The sequence below is a fragment of the Equus przewalskii genome, chromosome 4, assembly GCF_037783145.1.
Source record: "Equus przewalskii isolate Varuska chromosome 4, EquPr2, whole genome shotgun sequence".
NCBI classification, from domain to species: domain Eukaryota; kingdom Metazoa; phylum Chordata; class Mammalia; order Perissodactyla; family Equidae; genus Equus; species Equus przewalskii.
In genome coordinates this window covers 92,293,922-92,317,412 of record NC_091834.1, presented here as the reverse complement: position 1 = coordinate 92,317,412, position 23,491 = coordinate 92,293,922, and the positions used below count along the sequence as shown (strand labels likewise).

The 23,491-nt window shown below is 36.9% G+C and overlaps 1 protein-coding gene across 5 annotated transcripts in view; it reads right to left on the bottom strand.

The window, feature by feature from the left end:
* The window catches only part of UBN2 (ubinuclein 2), an 89,459-nt gene that overhangs the window by 23,622 nt on the left and 42,346 nt on the right, over positions 1–23,491 (bottom strand). For 4 of the 5 annotated variants that reach the window (XM_070617883.1, XM_070617885.1, XM_070617884.1 and 1 more), the window contains 8 exons: positions 21,387–21,505; positions 20,539–20,652; positions 19,601–19,744; positions 18,799–18,849; positions 14,470–14,512; positions 9,180–10,730; positions 2,668–2,899; positions 2,134–2,223 (listed from right to left, as the gene is read on the bottom strand). In XM_070617883.1, coding sequence (XP_070473984.1) covers positions 2,134–2,223; positions 2,668–2,899; positions 9,180–10,730; positions 14,470–14,512; positions 18,799–18,849; positions 19,601–19,744; positions 20,539–20,652; positions 21,387–21,505 — 2,344 coding nt within the window. The remainder of the gene's footprint in view (positions 1–2,133; positions 2,224–2,667; positions 2,900–9,179; positions 10,731–14,469; positions 14,513–18,798; positions 18,850–19,600; positions 19,745–20,538; positions 20,653–21,386; positions 21,506–23,491) is intronic. The other variant, XM_070617887.1, reaches the window with a different exon arrangement.

Below are 23,491 nucleotides of genomic sequence, written 5' to 3'. Positions count from 1 at the left end.
GACCTGGGTTTGGTAAACTATGGCCTAAAGGCTAAATCTGGTCTGCCACGTCTTTTTCTAAGTACAGTTTTACTGGAACCCAGCCATACTCACGTTACACATCGTCAACGGCTGTTTTCGCACTACAATGTCAGAGTTGAGCAGCTGTGACAGAGACTGCATGGCCTACAAAGCCTATAATATTTATCATTCGGGCCTTTACAGAAAAAGTTTACCAACCTCCATCTTTAGACTAGATAAGGTCAGAGAATTAACGTTAATTGAGTTCTTACTACGTACCAGGTACTATGCTAGAAGCTTTAAATTCTTTTTATTAAATTCTCATAAGAAGCCTATTAAAAACATTTTGTTGTCCCCAGTTTACAAGCAAGAGAAGTGATAGTCAAACAAGTAAAGAAACTTGCTCAGAGAGGCAGTCCTGGAATTAAAAAGTCCAAGCCTGATTCTCAAATTCTGTGTGTGATACTTTAAAATGAAAAATTGTAAACTTTTTAATTTCAATTACTTGGGAAATATTGATAGTCTTATTTCTTTTCTCCCTCTGGAACAATGGTGCTGCCCAGACAACAGGATAATTTATATAAAAGCTGGAATACTGGGGTGTTGAGCCACCAGAATCCTGTTTGTCTAACTCCTTGCAGGTTCATACCACTCTGCCCCATGTGCATACAGCCCTAAGCTGGACTCATCGTTTCGAGCAGTTGTCAATACCCAGGGTGGAACTTCTTTAGTCACAGGACAGTTTTCCTTGAGCATGTAAGCCTAATCAAGGAGTCCAGGAAGATCAGGACTGCTGACGTCTGTGCCCACTTTGTGTCTCCCCACTTGCACAGCTGTGCTTTTACTTTCATTCTCTCAAGGGGTGAGTCTGGAGCAGCTTACCACTTAGGTCCTTTTAAAAAAAAATTTTTATTGTGGTGACACAGGTTTATAATATTATATAAATTTCAGGTGTCTAGCACTTGTGTCTTTTAGAGGATTAATTACAACTGTTGCCTCATGACTGCTACCTAGCTCTCATTTCCACACTGTGGTCCAATTGGAAACTTGTTCAAAGATGATTTTAAATGCAGAGGCCAAAAAGAATAGTGAGGCCTCAGTCAACTTCCAAAGTTAAGAGGGCAATTGAACAGTTATTTCTGCTCAAAAGATCCTGAAAATGGCCTTCAGAATAGCATCAGCAGTATACTGAGGTCAAGGGCTGGTGAGAGCAAGAACCTGGAGGTCAACAGGTTATATCCAGTGTCCACTGTCTAATCTCAGATTTCATAATGATCTAGTTGGGCTGCAAGTACATAATGCATACAGTTGGGATCATATTAATTTAATCACTGCTAAGAGGCAGTTTCATGGTTAAGAATACAGGCTACAGACTTAGACTTCCCAGGTGTATAACTCAGATCAAACACTTACTAGTGTATTTTCTTGGGCAAGATGCTTACCTCTGATTCAGTTTCCTGATCTGTAAAATGAGGATCGTTCTCTCATTCACAAGCTTGTAGTAAGGATTAAATTAGCTAATAGATGCAAGTAGTCATAAGACTATTTGGCAATCAGTAAGCTTTCAATAAAAGTAAACTTTTCTAATTACTGGACCTGACTTTTGTACACTGTCTTATGAACCCTCTTCTTTGCCATCATTTCAATATAATTACACCTTCAAAAAAACTGTTTCACTCGCAACAAAAGATCTCATTCACCTATTTCCTTTAATTTTTTTTTTTTTTGAGGAAGATTAGCCCTGAGCTAACATCTGCTGACAATCCTCCTCTTTTTGCTGAGGAAGACTGGCCCTGAGCTAACATCCATGCCCGTCTTCCTCTATTTTATATGTGGGACGCGTGCCACAGCATGGCTTCACAAGTGGTGCGTAGGTCCACACCCGGGATCTGAACCCACAAACCCCAGGCTGCCGAAGCAGAACGTGCAAACTTAACCCCTGTGCCATCAGGCCAGCCCACCTATTTCCTTTCTTTTTAAAGAAGGTTGTTGCTAATGAAGATTCAGTCATATGAAAATCTGTTTCTTCCAACCTTTGTCATTCCATTCACATTGTTTTCAGAAAAGATTTATAATACAATCTATATATCTATATAAATAATAAAGAGATGAAGAAACAGACGCCTTTCTTACCATTAAATGTTTGCTGTAAATGTGCAGGCAGAGGTGAGTGGGAAAGTGTTGCTGCATGCTGAGCTCCTGGTTGTAAACCCTTTAGTAAATCTGAGAGAAAAACAGACTGTCAGTGATCCTCTTAAATCTAAGATGTGCGCCCTCTTTGATCAAAAATGAAAATAGTTTAATTTAGTTAATGCAAGTACAGCCCCTGACTTCAAAGGCTTTTCTTAAACAAGAGCACATACGTTTAAAAAAATTTACATATATAAATGTCTATGTGTGTGCAAATAACTCAGCAAACTTGACTTCCTCTTATTATAAATTTCAGTAAGATAGAAATGTGGTATAGATGGCTCATTTAAAAATTGTAAATAGAATCTCAGACTCCAGTAATTTGACTTATTATATATAGATGAAATAAACTGCATCTCTGAAAAAAATATTCTATAATCTTCACTAAATCAAACTAGACTACTCTCAATTAGTATAAATTTGTGAGGTTTCCTGTTCTCTCAAACTAGGTAGCCGAAAAATGAAAGAGCCACTTACTCTGAGTTAGGCTATGGTGGAAAGCGGCTGAGGTAGATCCCGAGGTGGTTGTCACTCCAGCTGTGTCCGTTCCAAAGCCAAGTAGCTCCAAGGGAAACTGGAAGGGCATGGTCACTGGAACAAGGCCACCCAGCATCCCAAAAGGAGTCACATTTTGATTTGTTACAGACAAAGGTGATGTCATGAGAGTCAGAGGTGAGGCATTAGCCAATAATGATGCTCCTGCTGTAGACTGCAGAAACCAGGGGTCAAAATACATAAGAAATCAAATCTTTAACCTGAATTGATTTATTTTATTTAATATCCTCATGGGTGCAAGACTGTGTCTTATATCTGTTCTAACAAAAACTCTGAGACAAATAAAGACTGAGGTGAAAAATAAATTTCAAAGAGCTACCAAGATGGGTTTTGGAAATAACTCTATACTCACTCTTCACCACAAATTTAGACTCCTTCTTATTTTAATGCCTACATTAACACCCACTCGCTCTCTTATTCCACTCCTTTCCAAGATTAGATTTCCACTTTTCCACTTTTGCTCCTAGCCCCTAGATCTGAACCACTAGTAATTAATTCCATACAATTTCAATGTGGTCCCTGAAAATGCTTGGTAATTTTACTGTTTGTCTTACAGTTTTTCCCGGCACAATTCCTGCGGTTGCTCTTCCAAACTATTCCTCTCTCAGAGCCCCTTAACTTGATATCCTTTACGTCCATCCTAACACCTTAAAGAGACAGGGCCATCCTAGATGTTCTTGCTCATCATGAGCCTCACCTGTCTTTCTCCAAAGCTAACCACCTGAGCTATGCCACGAACCCCACCTATGCACAACTTTCTGGTACAAATACCTAGCACTGCACCTTTTCCATGTGTCCTCTGCCTTCTCATCTACAGAGATCTTTTTATCTCTTTTTACAACCACACTGTTATTCCTGGCTCTTCCTCAACCTGACTTATTTGTATTCCTTTTATTATTCAACTTACTGAATGACTGCCTGTGTTTCCACATTATCTAGTCTCTCCTTAACCCCTGAGAGCTGGTTTCCATTTCTACTACTTGTCTGAACTTAGACTCCCTATAAGGTAAAAGGTAAGCGAGAGAGTGTTTTGATGCTCCCCTACTTGGGGCTTTGATGCTATGTTTATGAATAAAAACATTTAAATGAGAAATATGCTAACAGCGATAAGCTTTCATTAAGAAACTACTTAAATATACTTCCTTAAGCTAATTTAACTCTGAACAATTTTCTATATAGCAATTAAATAGTTTTTTCCCATTTTGACTTTTTTCTTTTCTATGTGCACTTATCCACAAAGATTACAATAAAATTGTCTCGGTATCAGATATTATCTATTATAGTTTCTGCAACTGTGAGTTTTCTTTTGCAGCCTTATTTTACCAACCCTAAATTTCCCTGGCCAAAAATTTTGGCCACAGTTCTAAATTTGGTCAAGAAAATTGAATTCTTTGAATATTTTTTCAATCAATAATAAATGTTAGCTATTGTTAGGTTTGTGTGTTGATTACTTCTACCAGTAAACATTATGAATTAATAAAGTGCTGAGCATTTATTAGTTAATGTATGAGAAAAACACAGGTGAGCTTCCCATACATATATGCCACATTACACATATTCATACACTTACTGGTCCATGCCACTGCTGAACAAAAAATGAAGAATATCCTCAAGAAGCCTTCTATTCTGGTTCTTCCACTCTCTCTCCAATAGGCTCCCCTTCCCTTATTCTCCTTTATTTGTTATCTCTCAAATTTATATCCATAGTTCTGACCGCTCATCTCAATTTCAATCCTGTATATCTAAAAAGTCTGGAAAGAATTCCACTTGGATAGCTAACACTCACCAATCTGGCATGTCCACAACTGAACTCATCATCTCCTGCAGTCATTCCCCACCTCATGTGTTAATTGCTATCATCAACAGTCTCATTCTGTCCTGCCACGCAGGCTTGAAACCTTTAGTTTGTAGGCATCATAAAATGAAGGACCAGATGAGTTCATAATTACCTATTGTAATTATGTACCTATTCTTTTTTTTTTTTTTCCACAACTTCCTCCAACTCCTAAGTACAAATCTTCATCACTTTATGCCTGGCCTTGACTACTCTGATCTTCCAGTCTTTCCCTCTACTGTGCCAACATTGACATACAAAATGGGTGCATTTAGGAAAGAATTACTAAGTTAAAAACAGTAACACTTTGAAGCAATTTGGGTAGAAAGAATCCATGTGGAGCCCCCAGTGAGGAATATTAAATACTGCTAATAAGGAGAACTCTTAAGCTTTTCTCGAGGAGGTTAACTAAGCATTAAAACAGATGGAAAATGGGGGCTGGCTCCATGGTGTAGTGGTTCAGTTCTGCATGCTCCACTTTGGCAACCCAGGTTCGTGGATTCAGATGCCAGGTGTGGACCTGTACCACTCATCAGCCATACTGTGGCAGTGACCCACATACAAAATGTAGGAAGACTTGTACAGATGTTAGCTCATGGCTAATCTTCCTCAAGCAAAAAAAGAGGAAGACTGCAACAGATGTTAGCTAAGGGCGAATCATCCTCAAAAAAAAAAAAGGTGGAAAATGTAAATTTGGCTAACTTCCAAAATTAAGTAACTACTAGCAATAAAAAATGGTACCATGCCATAACTGTCTAGCATTTTGTACTTTCAACAAACTTCCATATCTACTTTCATTTGTTTTAAAACCAAAATGAACATCAGTTTATCTAAATGTTACAGGGGTATTTATAAATTTCTCTCTCCTAGAGGATGGAGACTTTTTAAACATGGGGTATCCCACTGCTGACATCATCCAGAAGCACACAAGAGAAGCTGTCAACATGAAGTAGGCAAACAGTCCAGGATAACGCCCAATTATCAAAAATATTTTCCATAACCTCCACATTGCATTCCCAGGGGGACATATAAAGAGAAATTGTGCTCTTCCTGCGGTGGACGTTACATTTTTTTTTAACCACGTTTTATTTTGGTGAGTACATCTGCCCCCCATCCTCCACAACACCCACAGCAATCTTTAGAAATATAAATTAGACCATACCACTCCCCTGCTGAAGACCCTCCAATCTCTTCCCACTGCACACAGCATAAAACCCCACGTCCCTTATTGTGGCCCACAAGGTCCTCCATCACATGGTTCTGGTCGATCCACGACCTCATCCCCTGCCATCTCGTCCTACAGTCTAGCCATGCAGGCCTGCACGTCAGGCTCTTTCGTATCTCAGTGTCTTCACACCTACCATCCCTCTTGCCTGGACTGTTTCTTCCCTCTTATCTTCAAATGGCTGGTTCCTGCTCATTCAGTTCTCAACCCAAATGTTGCACCCTCAAAGAGGCCTTCCCTCCCTCCCTTATCTATGTCAGCAGCAATAAGACTTTATCATATTATTTTATTTTTTCATACCACTTAATATTTTTTAAAAATTTGTGTTTTGCTTATCTTCCTATCTAGAATATACGCTCCATGAGAGGAGGAATCTTGAGTATGGTGTTTACCCTATTTCCCCAGCACCTAGAAGAGTGCCTGGCACATATTTAAACACTTAAACATTTTCTTAATGAATAAATTATTTTGGGAATGATAAAGTGGCAAAGACAAGATTCATAAAAAATAAGTTGAAGGGCAAGAAAGAAGAGGAAAGCTTTGAGTGGAAAGTTATTAAATAGAAAGCAGGTAGAGGCAATAATCTGAACGTGGAAAGATTTTAACTTCTGTTAAACCCAGGACCTGTCATTTTCACTCCGCAAATGAGTAGACAGCTGAAGATGTCTTTCAGACAGGAGTTGAATGTTTTGCAGGCATAGATAGGAAATCTGTTTTTAGAGTTGGAGTGCAAGAGACAAGATCTAGAGCTTACAAGGTAGCTGATAAGACTTCAATGAGATGCTGTTTAAAAAAAAAAAAGAATCTTAGGTTTACCAAAAGTTAGAAACAACTTTATTCAATTACTGACCTTTTCTTCAAACTGATAAGACAGAACAAAAAGGATCAGATATGAAGGAAGGAACATTGAGGTCTCCAAATAATAAAGCCATTTCAGAGAGGAAGAAAACAAGGGGGGAGTAGGTACTTCTTAGAAGCACAAATTTTGCCGTGTAGGTTCCTTGCTGACAAACTAATTGATAAACAATTGGTATCCCAAGTATCTGAGCTCTTTTGAAATAAATGATCAAATACAAAAAGGTTTCCAGGAAAAAAATAGAACTGATCGATTCTGAGGACGACGAAGAATGGAGAGAGATTTAACCTTAAATTCAAAGAAAACGAAGGAAAAAAATCAATTTTTAGTTCCAGGAAAAAAGCCAAAACTTTATAAGAAAGCAAATGAAACCAGAGTTTATGATATATAGCTCAACAGAAACAGTATTTACATAGTCATGGATTTAACCAAAAGTTGTGATTTTATTCTTTCAGGAGACTGAGAAAGGCAAAAAAAAGCTAAAAGCCTTATTTATCATGAGAAGTCAAAAGATAACACTAAAATGGATAACTAAGAGTCTTCCATTCACTCATTATTTTAAAACAGAGAAAAAGCTAAGAGAGTTAAAAAGTAGTTGATACTAGCAAGGAGAATATGGGGCAAGGAACTGCCATTTCTGTTATAATCTTCTCACATACTCCTTTGATCAAACTAAAGATGTATTTCAAAAACAGTCCAACATTTCAATAAAGATAATACAAAGAGGAGTGTGGGCGAACTCCCACATCTTAGTTATAACTTAAGTTTTAATATACAATCCCTAATCAGCTTCTTATTTTCTTATTTCTGATAAAAGCAAAATTATATAGATAAAACATCAGTTAATCTTAGATTTCAATTGATGCAGTATCAGTTAACTGAATTTTGTTCTATATTAGAATTTTGGAATAAATTCACTCCTAACTTTACAGTAATGGCAGAGTGATGATTTGGATTTTAAGCATATACTAAATACCAACACTCAGCTTGTACTGAACAGTAGAGAACCTCTACAAACACCGAGGGGAAAATTCTCTCATTAGATGCTCCTGATCCACATAAACAGGAGGCAGTACAAAGTTAGAGCACTTTCTGAGACAACACAATTCCATAAATCAATAAAAGTCATGTTTTCAAAGAATATTTAAAAATTAACAAATCATAAAATGTTATATTTTTTAAAAAGCTAGTTATGAAACAGAATATTATATAAAACACACTTTCTTTTTGAAAAGAGTTTTTAAAAGTACCAGGAAAAAATGAACAGTGGTGGGACGATGGGTGATGTTTAATTGTCTTTTTTCTAGATTTGCCTACACTGAACATGTATTACTTTTTGGTGGGGGGGGAGGGGTGCAAATGCTTAAGAAACCAAATCAGTAATGTGAAGGACAAATCTGAGAAATACAAATCTCAGAACACAAAGTGGCAGAAGGATGAAAACAATAACAGAGATGATGATATGAAAGGCAGAGAGCTGAAATATATGAGTAATAAAGAGTTCTCAAAAACCTAAGACAAATGAATCAGAAATAAGAGACATAATATTTAGAATAAAATATTCTTGACCTGAAAAAACAGCCAGGTCTGAGATTGAAATATGTTGCCATGTTCTAGGTACAAAATTAATGAAAACTAGATAAACCGAGCCATAATCTAGTAACACTTAAATTACAAAGAAAAAGAGAAAATCTTACTAGCATTTAGGCAGAGAAAACACATTACTTATAAGGGCACAAAAAATCAGAATGGCCTCAGACTTTTCTATAATCCTGAATACTAAGCAAGGGTCAGCGGAGCAAAATCTGGAGAGAGACAGTTAGCGACCCGAGAAGTCCATACCTACTCAAGTGTGACAGCACAGAAATGATCAAGCACGCAAGAGCTACGGTAAAAGAGCTCTCATGTTAGCCTTCTTGAAAAGATTCCCTGAGTGAAGTACTCCTGCTAACTGAGAGATAAATTTAAATTAAAAACTCATGAATGGGGAAATCATGGTATAAAAGGATTACTGACACTAATTAGACATAGAGAATTACACATGAATAGCTGCAAAATTCATGCAAAATAAAAATTGTATTTGAAAAGACAAATGGTTAAAAGAAAAAATAATCTGAATATATACACTTTATTAAATAAAAAAATAAGAAAGTTGGCAGAAGAAAGGGGTCTAGGGTGGGGAGAAGGGAACAAGTGAAGGTATGTTAAATTCATAAGTTACTGCTTTGTTCTGAACTTTGTAAGATATGGTTTTAAACATGCATTTTCGTTGTGCTTTTCAAAAATTCTGAAAGTAAGCATGTGATACTTACTGAGAAAAAAAATCCACACCTCAACAAAAACCTCATCCCCAAGTGTCCCCATCATTGTGATGTCAACATCAGGAACATTCCTTGGCCATAAGCTACAATAAACTATTATAAACAATTTATATATTATAACAAGGTTATTAAATTGACTCACAAGAAAGATTACACAGTCTCACATTTGATCACATGAGTGTATATTGACATACATACCTGCACACTGGCTGTTACCACTGAAGACCCTGAGGCAGAGGATGGTCTATGTGGAGTAGACAACGGTTTAGTAGCACCCTGTATTCCACTTCCTGTTCCCCCAGATAGACTAGTCCTATTAGCTCCGCTTGAGTTAAGGTTGCTACCTCTGCTGGCAGGTACATTCATTGCAATTCCACTCAAGCTATTCTTCCCAACAGTTCCAGTGGATGATGAGTTTGTTAGCTTTGAAGGGGCCTGAAGATTTTTTGTAGATGGAAGGCCTGAAGTGCGATTAGAGGGCAATAAATTCAAGGTGGGAGACTGTCTGCTGATGTTTATTCCACTGGGCTGTTTATGGACTGGGTTGTTACTGCTGGAGTGGCTACTCTGGGCTACTAGTGCATTTGGACTGGAAGAACTTGGGGATACAGTAGGCTTGGGAGTTGGGTTGGATTTAGAAATAAGTTTAGTTGATACTGAAGGCTTAGCTGACAGAGAGGGCTTGGGTGAGGCAGAAGGCTTAGGTGAGGGCAAGGGTTTAGGAGATGTGGCAGGTTTTGGAGATGCGGCAAGTTTTGGGGATGCAGCCATTGAGAAGGGAGATTTGAAACCCTGCGTGGAGATTTGTGACACCATAGCCTTGGCTAAATAGTTACTGGAGGTAGTGGTGCTAGGTACTGTCCTTGAAACCAGGGGGTGGGACCCCTGAGAACCATTTCCAGATGAGGGAGTAGATAAGGGAAGGCGGTACATAAGTGGCTTATCTGAAGTCTTAATAAGTGGGGATGAACAGGAAAGTTGTGGATTATTACTTAATTTCACCACTGGGTTGGTCTGTGATTTACTAATGGTTGCTTGTAATGGAGACACATAGTTTTGTTGGACAGCTGAATGCTGGTGCACCTTTGTTACTTGTGTTAATGAAGAAGCATCTTGGGCCTCTGATGTTCCCAGAGCATGAGAGGAGGCAGCAACTTGGGCTTGGGAAGAAGAGGAAACATGGGTCTGTGAAGAGGAAGAAGCGTGAATCTGGCTTGACCTCTGCAGTCCTTGCTGAAGTAGCCTGGCTGGTAAAGGTTCTAAGGAAACTTTAGGGTTCTGAATTGAAGAACCAGCAATAAGGCCTGAAGAGATGCCAGTATGAGTTAAATCCTGGGGTTTCTTTGGTACTGGCCCTGTGTGACCAGCAATAAGACTTGATGAATGCGCAGTCTGAGTAGAATCTAGTTTTTTGGGAGTAGCCAGTGGCAGCTTACTCATGATACTTGCTAATTTCTCTTCTCTCAGTCCTGGACGAGGTTTTGCAGTTGGCATGCTTAACCGTGAGCCAGCTGGAGGCCCCTTGTTCCCATTGTTGATAACGGCTAAAGCTTCCGAGACAAGGTCCAGTGCAGGTGGATGGAAAGAAAGGTCTTCATCTAGTGAGTCATCGAGGCAGATCGTCTCCTGGGCTGGTGTAGAGCCAGAACTGGTGGATGCCACGGCAGATGTGCTAGAACTTGTTGAAGGACCACCAAGTGAAGCCACCAAGGATGCAGGAGTTTTCTGGTCCTTTTTTGGGCTACACTCCTAGCATAAACAGCATTATATTGGAAAAAATAAAATGATTAATAAAAAATTATGAAGTATTAGCTTTTAAAGGACTAAAATCCTCATGGTGATTAAAATTCTGCTGGAAATCTTTTTTACAGACTGTAAAAACCAAAACAATTTTTGAGACGATAGAGCTCCTGACTGAACCGTCATAAGCCAAAGTATCTGATATACTGCACACAGCTGTCATGTCTTAGTAAGCCATTCTATGAAGGCTTACAACCAAGATGAGGGAACATTCATATACTAGTTACATTACTGATGAAACGTCCCTCCCCCCCCACACCTGTATCAGATCTCTGGATTCTAAATCCATCTGTTCAGAGACTATTCTCTTTTTATTCTCCTTGTACCTAGAAGAAATTCTGCCTTTATCTTAAGACTCTAGCCCTCTTGTGTAGTATGGTTTGCTAGAATACTACCCCTCAATTTCCACGTCTTTGCATTTCTGCCTCTTTGTATGCCCTGTCCAGAAGCTACCCATAGCTAGTACATAGAGAATCTAGTACATCAAGCTGGCAGATGATTCAATTCAAGCTTACTTAAATTATGTTTTCTACTCATTATGGTAGAAGTCATTTGTAATTTATTCAACATATATTTACTAAGTATCGACTATGAGCAAGGCACTATGCTAAGAAAACAAGGGTATTAGGAATTAAAACTCTGAATACGTAAGAGAGTATTGCCTGTTTTTTAAAAAAAATTAACTTTCTTAAAATTCAAGGAAGAAATAACTGAATTAGAGCAGAGTTTAACCTATTCAAAGAGCAAAAGAATTAAAAAGTAACTCTTTCTCTCTGAACAGATTTGTGGTTACCAGAGGGGAAGGGGGTTGAGGGGTGGGAATAAGGAGTAACGGGGCCCATATATATGGTGACTGACAAATAATAATGTACAACTGAAATTTCACAATGTTGTAAACTATTATGACCTCAATAAAATTTTTCTAAAAAGTAACTCTTAAAAGAGAGTTTCTTTTAAGTTTCTCTTAAAAGGGAAATATAGAGTATTTGACTCATTTCATTTTTAAGATTAAGAAGAAATAAAACTATTACATAAAATCATTTCAAAGTTTCTTCAATTAGTTTCTTAAAAAGAAGAAAACAAACCCAAATAAACCCAAACCCAAAGTCTTCTATCATATATTGATTTATACAACCACAACACTTACCTTAATCATAGTGGGGACAGAATGGAGAGGAAGGGTCTTTACCATCACCTTCTAAGGTATTACAGTAAATAAGCTGTTAAGAACGCTGTTACACTCTAACTTCCTTAGCAATTTTTCTAAGCTTCTATTCTAAAAGCCCTGATTGAAAACCTCACTGCCTCTCAGAAGTCTGTAGTGTAAGTGCATTAATGTCAAAATTGTCTGCTAAGATGAATGGGTAACGTAAATAAGACAATATTTGCTTTGACATGCCATCCAGTTAAATGATTAGTGAAAAACTCATCATCATAAAAAGTACAGAAACTGAGGGTGGGGGAGTGTTTCAGAATAATATTGGTAGTGTTACCAGTATAAAATTGCTGTTTTAAGTAACTTTTTTATTAATAATTTTTTCTTTAAAAAAATAACATTAAATCTACCCAAGAGAGTACAGTGTAGATTTACAATGACAGAAAAAATTGTTCAGGATATACATTTGAGTGGAAAAAGCAGGTTATCCCATTTATGTAAAACATTAATTCAATCTGAATGAATGAGTAGTTGGACGGAGGGACGGAAGGAGCAGCGTAGGGACAGGGATCCAGAAACAGTGAGGGCAGATGGTACCAGAAAGTTAAGAGCTTATTTTCTCTGAGTGAGCAGAAATTTCTGGATACTTTTATTTTTCTCCCTCTTACTTTTCTGTATTGTTTGCATTTTCCACTGTAAGCATATCCCTACATTATCCTTTATGATTCAAACAGGTATTTGAGGGGCAGTAGGGTATGAAAAGAATCAAATCAGCAATAGTTTTCCCATTTGGGGAAAAAAATGAAAAAGTAATTTAATCACAAAGAAACAAACAGGCAAATCCCCTACACCATCCTAACACATCCATTATTAGAGTTCTGATAAATTAATCATATGTTTGAATAGATGGATCAAAATTTAACCAACCTTTATGGAGGATATTAGAAGTTTCAAAATAAAGTCAAATATCAAAACAAAGCATGAACTCAACAGAGTTAATGAAATATTGGCTCAATATTATTTGGATTAGAAGACAAAGTAGGTTACTAAAATAGAAGAGGACTATTTACTCTGTATTCAAAGAGCCTCTAACACCAAAAGGTAAGAAGGCTACAGAGTAACAAACACTGACCTACTGGCCATAATCTTACAAGCAAAGAAATTCAACTATTCAAAGAGATGCAAGCTATGAGGAGAGGCTAAAACCTAAAGGGTGTGGGCTTTCATTACAATTTTAATTTCAAATCATTATAGTTTTCAATTCTAGAGGTTATACTTGGTTCTTCTGCAACTCTGCTTTGTGTATTTTCTTAAGATTTTTTATTTTTCCTTTTTCTCCCCAAAGCCCCCTGGTACACAGTTGTGTATCTTAGTTGTGGGTCCTTCTAGTTGTGGCATGTGGGACACCGGCTCAATATGGCCTGATGAATGGTGCCATGTCCACGCCCAGGATCCAAACCAGTGAAACCCTGGGCCACCGAAGCTGAGCGCACGATCTTAACCACTTGGCCACAGGGCCAGCTCCTGCTTTGTGTATTTCCATAGACTATTTTTTAACCCATCTTCTATTTCTTTAAATATTGAAAAAATTTAAGTTAAATTATATTCTAACCTCAATAAATTTATCACTGCCCTTCTTAGGGATCTAATTCTGCTGGTTGGTTCTGCTGACTCTCACTCACAGTAACTTATTTCCTCACGTATTCTGTATTTTTATATTGTAAACTCATGTTTGATATGGAATATATGTGGCTAGGATGAGGAGCCTTATTCCAGAAGAATCTGATTTGCCAGTTGCCCTCGCTTAATACTAATCTATCTAATCACTTTAAGTTATTTTCTCAGCTTGAGGGTTCCCCAAATGGCGCAGGTAGTATAAATAAACCAGAGAAACTTCTCAGGGAGGACTTTCGTCCCCTCACCCAGAACCCAGGCCAAGACACTTAAGTGTCTGAATCTTTCTGCTGGTGTGTGGACTTCTTTCCTGGTCTTTTCTTTTATTAAAGATGTTATCCTTTGAGGGTCCCAGGTTTATGCAGAATTTCATTCCAATCCCCAACCTATATAAGCCCAAGAAAACCCTATCAGCTATACTCTGAGAAGAAACTTAAAAATAAACCATAAAGTGATAGATGGAAATCAGTAAAATGCCCCTAAGGGAAACCAAAGTTTCAGTGACAGATTAACATTCTAGCAGCTTCTTTGTTTTGGGCATTAGGAATTTCTTTTACATATCTGCAATCTCAGCTATGCTTTTAAAGGATATTTGCTATATTTTATCTACATTAGCATTTCTAAGTGGTATTAAGTTAAGCCTTACAATTTAATTGATGTATGCAAACTTCCCACTGCTACACAATCATCCATTCTCCCAAAAACAATGGTTCTGGATTTTTACAAAGTCTGAAAATACCCATCTTAAGAGTATGGTACCTATCGATCTATGCTAAATACCATAAATCCTTTGCACTCTAAGAATGCATTTCAACATTCACCAATTGCGTCTAACTAAAGATTTGGTTCAATACTTACCTTCACTTTGGGTTTAGGTGCAGGAATCACCTTTTTCTTTGCCCTAAGACAAAAGTTAAAAAGGAGGTCATTTCAAACAAAAAGAATAAAATACCTCGGGGTAAATTTAACTAAGGAAGTGAAGGACCTATATAATGAAAATTACAAGGCCTTTCTGAGAGAATTGGATGACGACATAAGGAGATGGAAAGACATTCCATGTACATGGATTGGAAGAATAAACATAGTTAAAATGTCCGTTCTAGGGGAAAAGTGTACACAAAATAGAACTGGGAAATAAATATACAGGATTTAATGCATGTATTGATCATCTTTAGCCCTCTCATCCACATCCCAGTTATAATGTGCTTCATTTTGGAAAATATTTTCTATTTCAAGTGCTTGCTATTGGTAATGTGAAACCTCAGAATTAAAAATTTCCAATAAAATGAGTTCAGTGTTTAAAAAAAAAAAAAAAATGTCCGTTCTACCTAAAGCCATCTACAGATTCAACGCTATCCCAATCAGAATCCCAATGACATTCTTTACAGAATTAGAACAAAGAATCCTAAAATTTATATGGGGCAACAAAAGACCCAGAATTGCTAAAGCAATCCTGAGAAAAAAGAACAAAACGGGAGGCATTACAATCCCTGACTTCAAAACGTACTACAAAGCTACAGTAATCAGAACAGCATGATACTGGTACAAAAACAGGTGCACAGATCAATGGAACAGAATTGAAAGCCCAGAAATAAAACCACACATCTATGGACAGCTTATCTTCGACAAAGGAGCAGAATGCATACAATGGAGAAAAGAAAGTCTTTTCAACAAATGGTGCTGGGAAAACTGGAAAGCCATATGTAAAAGAATGAAAACTGACCATTCTTTTTCACCATTCACCAAAATAAACTCAAAATGGATTAAAGACCTAAAGGTGAGACCTGAAACCATAAGGCTTCTAGAAGAAAACGTAGGCAGTACACTCTTTGACATCAGTATTAAAAGGACATTTTCGGACAGCATGTCTTCTCAGAGAAGGGAAACAATAGAAAGAATAAACAAATGGGACTTCATCAGACTAAAGAGCTTCTTCAAGGCAAATGAAAACAGGAATGAAACAAAAAAACAACCCACTAACTGGGAAAAAATATTTGCAAGTCATATATCTGACAAAGGCTTAATATCCATAATATATAAAGAACTCTCACAACTCAACAACAAAAAATCAAACAACCCGATCAAAAAATGGGCTGGAGACATGAACAGACATTTCTCCAAAGAAGATATACGGATGGCCAATAGGCACATGAAAAGATGCTCATCATCACTGATCATCAGGGAAATGCAAATCAAAACTACACTAAGATATCACCTTACACCCATTAGAATGACAAAAATATCTAAAACTAATAGTAACAAATGTTGGAGAGGTTGTGGAGAGAATGGAACCCTCATACACTGCTGGTGGGAATGCAAACTAGTGCAGCCACTATGGAAAACAGTATGGAGATTCCTCAAAAAATTAAAAATAGAACTACCATACGATCCAGCCTTTCCACTACTGGGTATCTATCCAAAGAGCTTGAAGTCAGCAATTCCAAAAGTCCTATGCACCCCAAAGTTCATTGCAGCATTATTTACAATAGCCAAGACATGGAAGCAACCTAAGTGCCCATCAACAGTTGAATGGATAAAGAAGTTGTGGTATATATATACAATGGAATACTACTCAGCTGCAAAACAGAACAAAATCGTCCCATTTGCAACAACATGGATGGACCTTGAGGGAATTATGTTAAGTGAAATAAGCCAGTTAGAGAAGGATAATCTCTGTATGACTCCACTCATATGAGGAATTTAAAAATGTGGACAAAGATAACAGATTAGTGGCTACCAGGGGAAAGGTGGGGTGGGGGGTGGGCACAAAGGGTGAAGTGGTGCACCTACAACACGAATAACAAACATTAATGTACAACTGAAATCACACAAGATTGTAACCTATCATTAACTCAATAAAAAAAGAAATGGAAAAAAAAAAAAAAAAAAAAAAAAGGAGGCCATTTCAGGACCAGTTAGGACACCCATCAGGAAGTTATACCACATCACCTTGTAATGATGTGGGCAAATATTTCTTCTCCTATTTGGAAAGCTCTCTGAAGGAAGGGACCATATACAAATGCTCACTTTATATGTGAATACACAGCAACATTTTCCCCAATTTCAATTAACTAGAAGAAAGGTCAAACCATTAGTAAAATATAAAATGCAGATTATGATAAAGTTTTTTAAAAAATTAAATGTAAATATTCATAATAGGCTAACAAACTGCCTAAGGAGACTCACTTCAAGGAACTGGTAAGAATTTATAAATATTTATAGCAAAACAGAGCTTCAAGAAACTTTAAGCTCAAATTAAATCATGCCAAGAAACTGTAAATGAAATACTAAAAGACAAAGCAAAAAGATCAAGCTTTAAAGAAAATTATTTTTAATATAAAAATTCACGGGGCCAGCCCCATGGCATAGTGGTTAAGTTCAGCATGCTCCACTTTGGTGGCCCGGGTTGCCGGGTTTCAGATCCCAGGCATGGACCTAGACCACTCATCAGCCATGCTGTGGCAGTGACCCACATATAAGGTGGAGGAAGACTGGCACAGATGTTAGCTCAGGGTTAATCTTCCTCAAGCAAAAAGAAAAAAAGTGGAAGACGGACAACAGATGTTAGTTCAGGGCTAATCTTCCTCAGGAAAAAAAAAATCAAATAAAAAATGACAGACAAAAAGGCAAGAAAAAATACTGTGGAAACTTAGAAGCTTTGGGAACCAGTGTGAAAGTTTGAAGATTAAAAAAAATCTTATGAGTTCCATAGCAGGAGAAAGTACTCAAATGTTTGCTGAATAATTAAAGATTGACAAGCTAAAATACCTCACATTGTATGAATAGTTCTACTTCAATAAGTTAAAATGTCATCAATTAGATTAACAAATATCTTGATTAAAACTGCCAATCTACAACTTCAGTAGGACAACAGTAATTTTCAATGTTTTTTTTTATAAAGACCACTAGGGCAAAAGACTTCCAGACGCACCTATCCCATAGAGTCCTAATTTCTGGTACAAAACAAAACAAAACAAAACAAAGTTTGCTATAATTATGAAGCTACTAATAAACTGAGGGAGAGGATCTGTGTAAACACTTGCTTTAGAATTAAAGGAATGAATTACTTATACCTGAATTGTAACACAATGTAATTTTAGAACTATAGAGAAATTAAAGGCCAGAAATATTACTGACACAAATGCATATAAATAAATAAATAAGTACATAAATACATAAATAAATATATCTCTCTTTCTACTCCCCTCGCCCTGGGATAACTCGAGTAAACCTATAATAGATGAAATCAAACTACCCGAAACCTAGATTCAAAAAAAGAGAATAGCAAGACCTGAAAACCACAAGCAACTCAATACATCGCTGATGGCGAAGTAACACAGCATCCTTCCTAAGAGCTGTAAGACCTCACCTATCAGAACTGCCAGAAGGAGACAGGGACTTTTCTAATGCTACCCAGACCTCCAGGCAGAAGGCTGAATTAGAGTGCTCAGTAAACTCTCGGTGACTTGCTAGTTTTATATTTTATTAACCCTTAATATTACACTTCTAGGCTACAGAAAAATAGCCCTAAGTTGCAGGCAAAAATAAAATTTTTGTTGCGTTTAACCAGTATTCACCCAAAAATGTAACCACAGAAAAAAACTTGCCTTTTTACTACTGCCTATCAGGAGGATAAGAGACCTTTCTGTAGTAATCACATCACTAAGGAAATAGCCAGTTTTGAACAGAAGGAAGGACATGAAGACTTGGTTAATTTTGTGGAATAAAACACTTTGCAAGGCCAGACAGGGTAGGTATGCATACAGAACTGTCTTGGAAAGCACAAGGCTATAGGTTTCCCATGTAGATGGTCACTAAGAGGGGAAGAAAAAGAACAAAAGAACAAAAGAACTGGAGGGCAGGAGGCCCAGGAACAAAGGAAACCACCAGAGCCTTCCTGATTAGATGGCTCCGTATTACCAGCTCTCAGGCCAATACATGTTACATTATGGAGTCAGGTGTGTGGAGACTACCCTGAGAACTATTTAATAGAGAAATGTGTTCTGAGTTCTACAAGGTCAACAGTAAAAACGATTTTTTTTAAAAAGGCCACTGTAAAATGGAGATTGTCTAAATGTATGTTTAAGTCCTATTTTACCTGGCATTTAATAAATGGTACCTTCATTTACTAAAGCACATAATGTGAATAAAAATAAATGAAGAAGTCTAGAGTCTGCATTTACTCACGGAGCAGAAGTAAGATGATTATGTACACTCCGGCTTTCTTTAAAAAGCATTCTGGAAAAATCAAAAGGACACAATTATTTTTTTATAGTAGACAAAAACATGATAATTACTTTATCATTTTAATCATTTGATTTTCAATAGGCTATTACTTGCTTATTTACCAAGCAAAAGTTATAATGGTACAATAAATTCAATAATCAATTTTTATGGAGAGTTTTATACCATCTCTATTTAAATCTTTTAACAAATCAACAGATGTTTTCTGTTGATTTAAGATGCAACACTTTAAGATGACAGGTTGAGATAGCCAAGTCTATTAATTTTAACATTCTTTGCTTAACTCTTTAAACTTTAAAACTGGACTACTCTTAGCTTTTGAGATACCATTCTACATTAACTATTTTCAATAGAACTTAAGGTTGTGTCTCTTTTTGTACACTCTAAAGCTTGTATTCAGGTCCTTATCTTCAAGATACCCATATGAAGTTCCCCTCCCAAAGTTCATAACCATCTTCCCTCCTCCCTTCTCCTCTACTAGCAAATTCAGGTGCAAACAAGAAAAAGTGGTGTGTAAAAACAAATCACCTTTATGTATATCTCTACGTCCAGGTGACTAACTGTTTTGTCTTTTAAGTGCTTGAAGTTTTCAAAAGCAGAGATCATCTGAGACAACTGTATAGAATGTTAAACACATCAAGTTCTTGGCAAAATCAACGTCATATATGTGTGTGTGTATATATGTATCTTTAATAACAGAAATAATAAGAAAGTAAAACAAAATCTGGGATGTTATATTTCTTACCTTGCCTGCATCCAGCCCTTAGGCCACAATGGTTTCACCTCTGTCTCCATAAAGGATTTAAGATAATCCTCAGCAGACTGGCTTTTATTTGGCTCTAACTCATAGCATCCCAATTTGATCTCAACAAGGTTACATAACAAAGTTCTAAACAGATTAAAAATATATGTTTATATATAAATCTGACTGCAAAATTGTAGAAAATTAAGCTTGAAAAACATTTTTTTAAAAAGACACATAAATCTGACAGCAATAATAAAGGATATTATCTGAAGAATTCAGAAGGTGACATGAAGATAAGTAATTTCTAACATCCATCACTCATTGCACTATAGCCAAATCCCCAAGATGAAACAATTTCCTTTGACACCTTTAATCTAGGCACCAAAGATTGAAAGGGACAGTCCTACAACTAAACCCTCTACTTGAGCTACAGAAATAGTGGTAAGAAAGATGACTGATTACACAAGTGAGTACTTCACCTTCTGAAACCAGTATGACTTACTCAATAATCAGAAGATTAGCTTATATAAAGTATTACATGAAAATGAAAGTGAAAGCATTCTAAAGATATTAGGATCAATTCAATTTTCTCTCTATTTTTTTTTCCTGCTTTTTCTCCCCAAATGCCCCAGTACATAGTTGTAGGTCCCTCTAGTTGTGGCATGTGGGACACTGCCCCAGCATGGTTTCATGAGTGGTGCCACGTCCGCGCCCAGGATCCGAACCAGCAAAACCCTGGGCCACCGAAGCAGAGTACACAAACTTAACCACTCGGCCACAGGGCCAGCCCCCAATCTTCTCTTGAATAAACTTTTCCTACAGACTAGTACTTGCTTGCTTCCAATCTAGTCTTCCATTTAATGTGGATTCTTTTTATGAGAAACCTTACTTCCGCATTATCTATTTGGTTAAAAGTGAAGGCTTTGGTTAAACCTTACCTAATAGTGTCATCCCAGTGGAATTTCTTTCTTGGTCCTATGACACGTTTGCCTGGTTTCTCATCATCATCTTCCTCGGATCCATTTTTTTCTCGTTCTTCATCTGTCTGCAACCTAAAAACGAAAAACATTTTATGAAGTAAAGTTTTAACCCAACATTACCTATAATATGTTCCATAGGCATTTGCTGAATTGCTTAAATGAATGTTAACTCAAAAGACAGGGTAGGGCCAGCCCTGGTGCCCTAGTGGTTAAGATCAGCGTGCTTTGCTTTGCCAGCCGGGTTCGGTTCCCAGGTGCACACTTACACCACACATCTGTCAGTGAGTGGCCATGCAGCAGCTCACGTACAAAAAGAGGAAGACTGGCAAGAAACGTTAGCTCAGGGTGAATCTTCCTCAGCAAAAAAGAAAAAGAAAAAGAAAAAGAAAAAAATACACAGTAAATAGAGAATCTACCTTCCCACATAATACTTTGAATTTGAAGTGCATTATAAAGTGGTTTGGCAAATAAAGTCTCCAAACTATATTATAAAGGCATGAACAAATCTTTTAGCTTAGAAAATATTTGTGTCCCACCTCAGTCAGTCAGTCGGTCAACATGTGAAATGTCTGACCAAGGTTAGCTCTTGCTTTGATCACATCTATCACTAAATCAATAGGCCTTGTGCCCTTGACACCAAAGCAATTGAATGGGAAGTGACGTATCATTTAGAAAATATTCAGTTACACCATTTCAGGGGTATATGTGAATTTCTACTTGGTGATGAAGTCCACTTAAGACCAATCCCTAACAGCTAAAATTATTTCTCAAATGCAAAAGCCAGTCCAAACAGAAGAGGTACATACTTGGCACACTTAGCTTGACTACGAGCCTGGCAGTCCTCCTGGTATTTGAATAGCTGTTCAGGCATGACATTGCTAACAGCCAGTTTCAGTTTTTGCAGAGGTTCTCTTAAACGATCATCCTGAGGGAAAAAACATACTAAAAGTTTTTTCAAAGATATTTACAAAACTTATTTTGCAAGTAGATCCTCAAAATGATGAAATTTGTTTTAGATATTGATTATAGATGTGAAGTGTTAACATATTTAAACACAGACATTTCTTCTCTAACACTGACTTTTCATAATGCACATTGGATATAAAGTTAGGATGACTATACTTCCCAGGTAGCTAAGGAGAGGCCCTGTTTTTGCGTGTTGACCCAGCATGATTATTCATGATGCTCCTTTATAATCTTAAAAACGCCCTATGTTTGGCCAATAAATTACACGGATACTTTAACTGTAATACAAATGATTCAAGAACAAAAGCTACATTGCACATGATTTAGTTTGGGTGACTACTAAAAGGATGTGGCGTCCTGTTCTCTCGTTTATTGTTAGTAATTGTGGCTTACGCTGCGAGCAAAAATGCACAATCAAGGCCAAAGTGAAAGAGGAAACTGGGAGACTCTTATCCACGTGGGTTTAGAGCAAAAACAAAAGCAAGCAGGTTTGCATCTGACCGCTTTAATCAACCAATTTATTATTTTCATCTTGCAAGTTAACAAAATATATATGTAACTATTTAAAACATACCTTTATTACTATCATAGGTACAGAAATATTATAAGACTTTGCTTTTCTTCACTGGCACAACTGTTTTTAAAATGTGATTTTTGGTAAGGAGAGGATTTTTAGGAATGCAATTATCAAGTTATAGCAGGTATGTTTTACAAATGAAAACATTTATTTTGTTAATAAAAACAGAACACAAATATTATTACTAATAAGGATTTTTTCTATTTCATGCATACCAACTAATAAATATTATTGCACATAAGATAGTGTCTGCTATAAAATTGCATTTTAAAAAATGTGAACATCCAGTGTCATGGTTTTGGCTGATCACTTTTTAAGAATTATGTAGCTAAGACTATCTACCTGAGAACAACCCAAATATCCATCAACAGTAAAATGAATAAATTAATTGGAATATATTTATACAATGGAACACTGTACACAGCAGGAAAAAATGAATGGATTTCCACTACATGTAAAGACACAGATAAACCTGAGGTATATAATGCTGAGTGTAAAAAAGCAAGCTGCAGAAGAAAATGGACAGTATGAAGCTCAAAAACATGCAAAACCAAACAACATAATGTTTAGGAATAAAAATGTACGTGACAAAACCATACAAAGAAAAGCAAGGGTAAGATCAATGTGTTTCTTCTGCAGCCAATAAGGATATTAAATAACTTCAAACATCAAACCTGAAATCTTCCTTAAAAACTATTTTATAATGTACAGAAAGTTGTTTTCCTACTTCTAGTTCTTTTTTAACTGGTACTCATTTCTGTCATTTGAACTTAAGGCAGTAAGCTCCAACTGTCCATGTCTGAAGGTGCCAGGAATAGGCACAAAATCTGAGACCTCAAAAAAGTTTCATTTGTTCATTAATTCACTTTGAATTGATAAAGAACTATAGTTTCTCAATTCCAAAGAAATATTTTAACAACAGAAGTATAGGACCTATAATAAAGAATTCTATGCCGGTCAGATCACTCCCATTACGGTGATCCAGGGCACTACAGTTATTCCCCATCCGCACCCTGGGGAGCCCTGGATAGCCATACTGTGCTCTGTGACTCCCATCCCTTGGCCAGAAATAGTTTAGATTGATCCAAGATAGTATAATCAGATTTTTGTCCCAAGAATTTGGATTGGGATGAGAGAGCTGAATTAGTCTCTGTGTGTGGCTCTTCTGTAATATAAAACCTTGGGAATAAAGTAATCTTACCTGCAGATGCACATAAAAGGATAAAAATGAGACAAGGGGAGAGAGGTAGAGAGAAATAGTTCATCCAAATTATCAGTTCCCATCCCTTCCTGGCTGCACTCTTTCCCTTAATTCTGTAAAATACCTTTACTCCTAGAAAAAAAATGTCCTTTTTGAGTCTTAAACTG